Source organism: Monoraphidium neglectum, assembly GCF_000611645.1.
Source record: "Monoraphidium neglectum strain SAG 48.87 unplaced genomic scaffold scaffold00603, whole genome shotgun sequence".
NCBI lineage: Eukaryota > Viridiplantae > Chlorophyta > Chlorophyceae > Sphaeropleales > Selenastraceae > Monoraphidium > Monoraphidium neglectum.
Genome location: NW_014013025.1, coordinates 11,288 through 12,845, shown reverse-complemented (window position 1 = coordinate 12,845; position 1,558 = coordinate 11,288). Strand labels below are relative to the sequence as shown.

The 1,558-nt window shown below is 57.8% G+C and overlaps 1 protein-coding gene across 1 annotated transcript; it reads left to right on the top strand.

Annotated features, from left to right (window-relative positions):
* Positions 1–376: 376 nt before the first annotated feature.
* MNEG_4371 (hypothetical protein) lies at positions 377–1,122 on the top strand (the record flags this gene model as incomplete). Its single annotated transcript, XM_014047151.1, has 2 exons — positions 377–379; positions 520–1,122. 2 exons carry the CDS (start codon positions 377–379, stop codon positions 1,120–1,122), a joined length of 606 nt encoding a protein of 201 aa, XP_013902605.1.
* Positions 1,123–1,558: the final 436 nt, after the last annotated feature.

The following is a 1,558-nucleotide window of genomic DNA, read 5'->3' as shown; positions in this document are numbered from 1 at the left end:
CTTGCTCATACCACCTTGTTCCCCGCTCCAATATGTGACGTTCTTGCTGCAGAGGGTTTTCAGGGCCCGTTACGTTCAACTATACAGTCAGCAACGGCTTCTCCCTGCGGACCTCAACTGCAATCGTCACCCTGCAAGTCGAGCCTGTCAGCACAATCAGCTCGGGCGGCACGGAGGTCAACCTGCGGCTTGTCCTCAGCACCACCGACAATGCCATGGTCACCGCCGCTGCATGTCCTACAGACGTGACTAGACTTACCGCGCTTGCAGAAGGATTTGTAGCAAGGCTCCGAGCCGGTGCTGGCGTCACATCAGTGAACTTGATGGCCGTAAAGTGTGAATACATAGTGAGTGTTGTGCTCAGAACGCTCCATGTATGGTAGGGTGCCATGCGTGTCTGGATGATAACGTTTCCCCGTTCTCTCTTGGTCTGTGATGATTTAATACATTTGGCCCATCTGTGTCACATGGACCTCACTGACTTACTTGTGCTGGTGCCCTCGCGTTTTGCAACTGCAGGACAACAACAAGGTGCTCGTCACGTTTGCCACCAACGTGGCCAGTACCTCATCCTCGGCCGTGTCCAGCCTCCTTGGAGCCATCAACTCACCCCGTGACGTCGGCGGCGCTCAGCCATCAGCTGGGCTGTGCTCGTCGCCCATTCTTGGGCCACTGTGCAGCAGCACCAACTTTGGCTCTTTGAAGGTGGTGGACGGCTGTGCGACGGTCAACCTCCAATGCACCCCTGCAATTCTGGTAGCCAAGAAATGTGTCGTGCCAACCGGCACTGTCGGCGGCTACATCGTCGTCCGCAACCCCACCACCAGGGCGGCGACTGTCTTCTTTGACGGGGAGGTGCAAGGTGCGGACAGCGAGGAGGTGGCGATGGATGCTAGTGGCAACAACGACCAGGGCGGCGGTGGGCGCAAGCTGCTGGCTGCGGTGCAGCCCAAAAACGCCGTGTTCCAGGCATGCTGCGTCAGCCCCAAGCAGCGCGAACCGCCGAAGGGCAACGCACCAACCTGCAAGCGGGTCAATGTGGGCAAAAAGATGAACAAGCTGAAGCGGCTGTCCAAGTGCAAGTGCCTGAACCTGCGGGAATTCGTCAAGGCGGCAATGTGAGTGACGGGGTTCGGCTACTCCCGTACTTGTTGGCATCTGGACAAGCAGGCGCATGTGGCCCCCTGCTAGAGTGGGAAGCGGGTTAGGGTTGTTCAAGTGCGACTTAAGAGACCCACACTCACAGATACTTTGAGAGGCATGTGAAGTGACAGTAACGAAACGGCATGCTGACCTCCTCATTCTTGCTCTCATCGCTTGTTCCTCCCAGGACAACCAAGGTCAATGCCAAAAGCAGTGCCGCCCATTTTGTTGCGAGCTACCCGTTCACCGCCGGACTGGCCACACAGGTGAGGATCGAGTTCAAAACCCAAGCAACGCCCGCTGTTGATTTTGATCTGCAGCGCCTGCCGCCGGGGGGCACCAGCGTCTAGCCAGACGGGAGCTTGTTGGCAGGAAGGCACGCCTCCAGGGTGGCGGCCGCATGTGTTCATTTTGG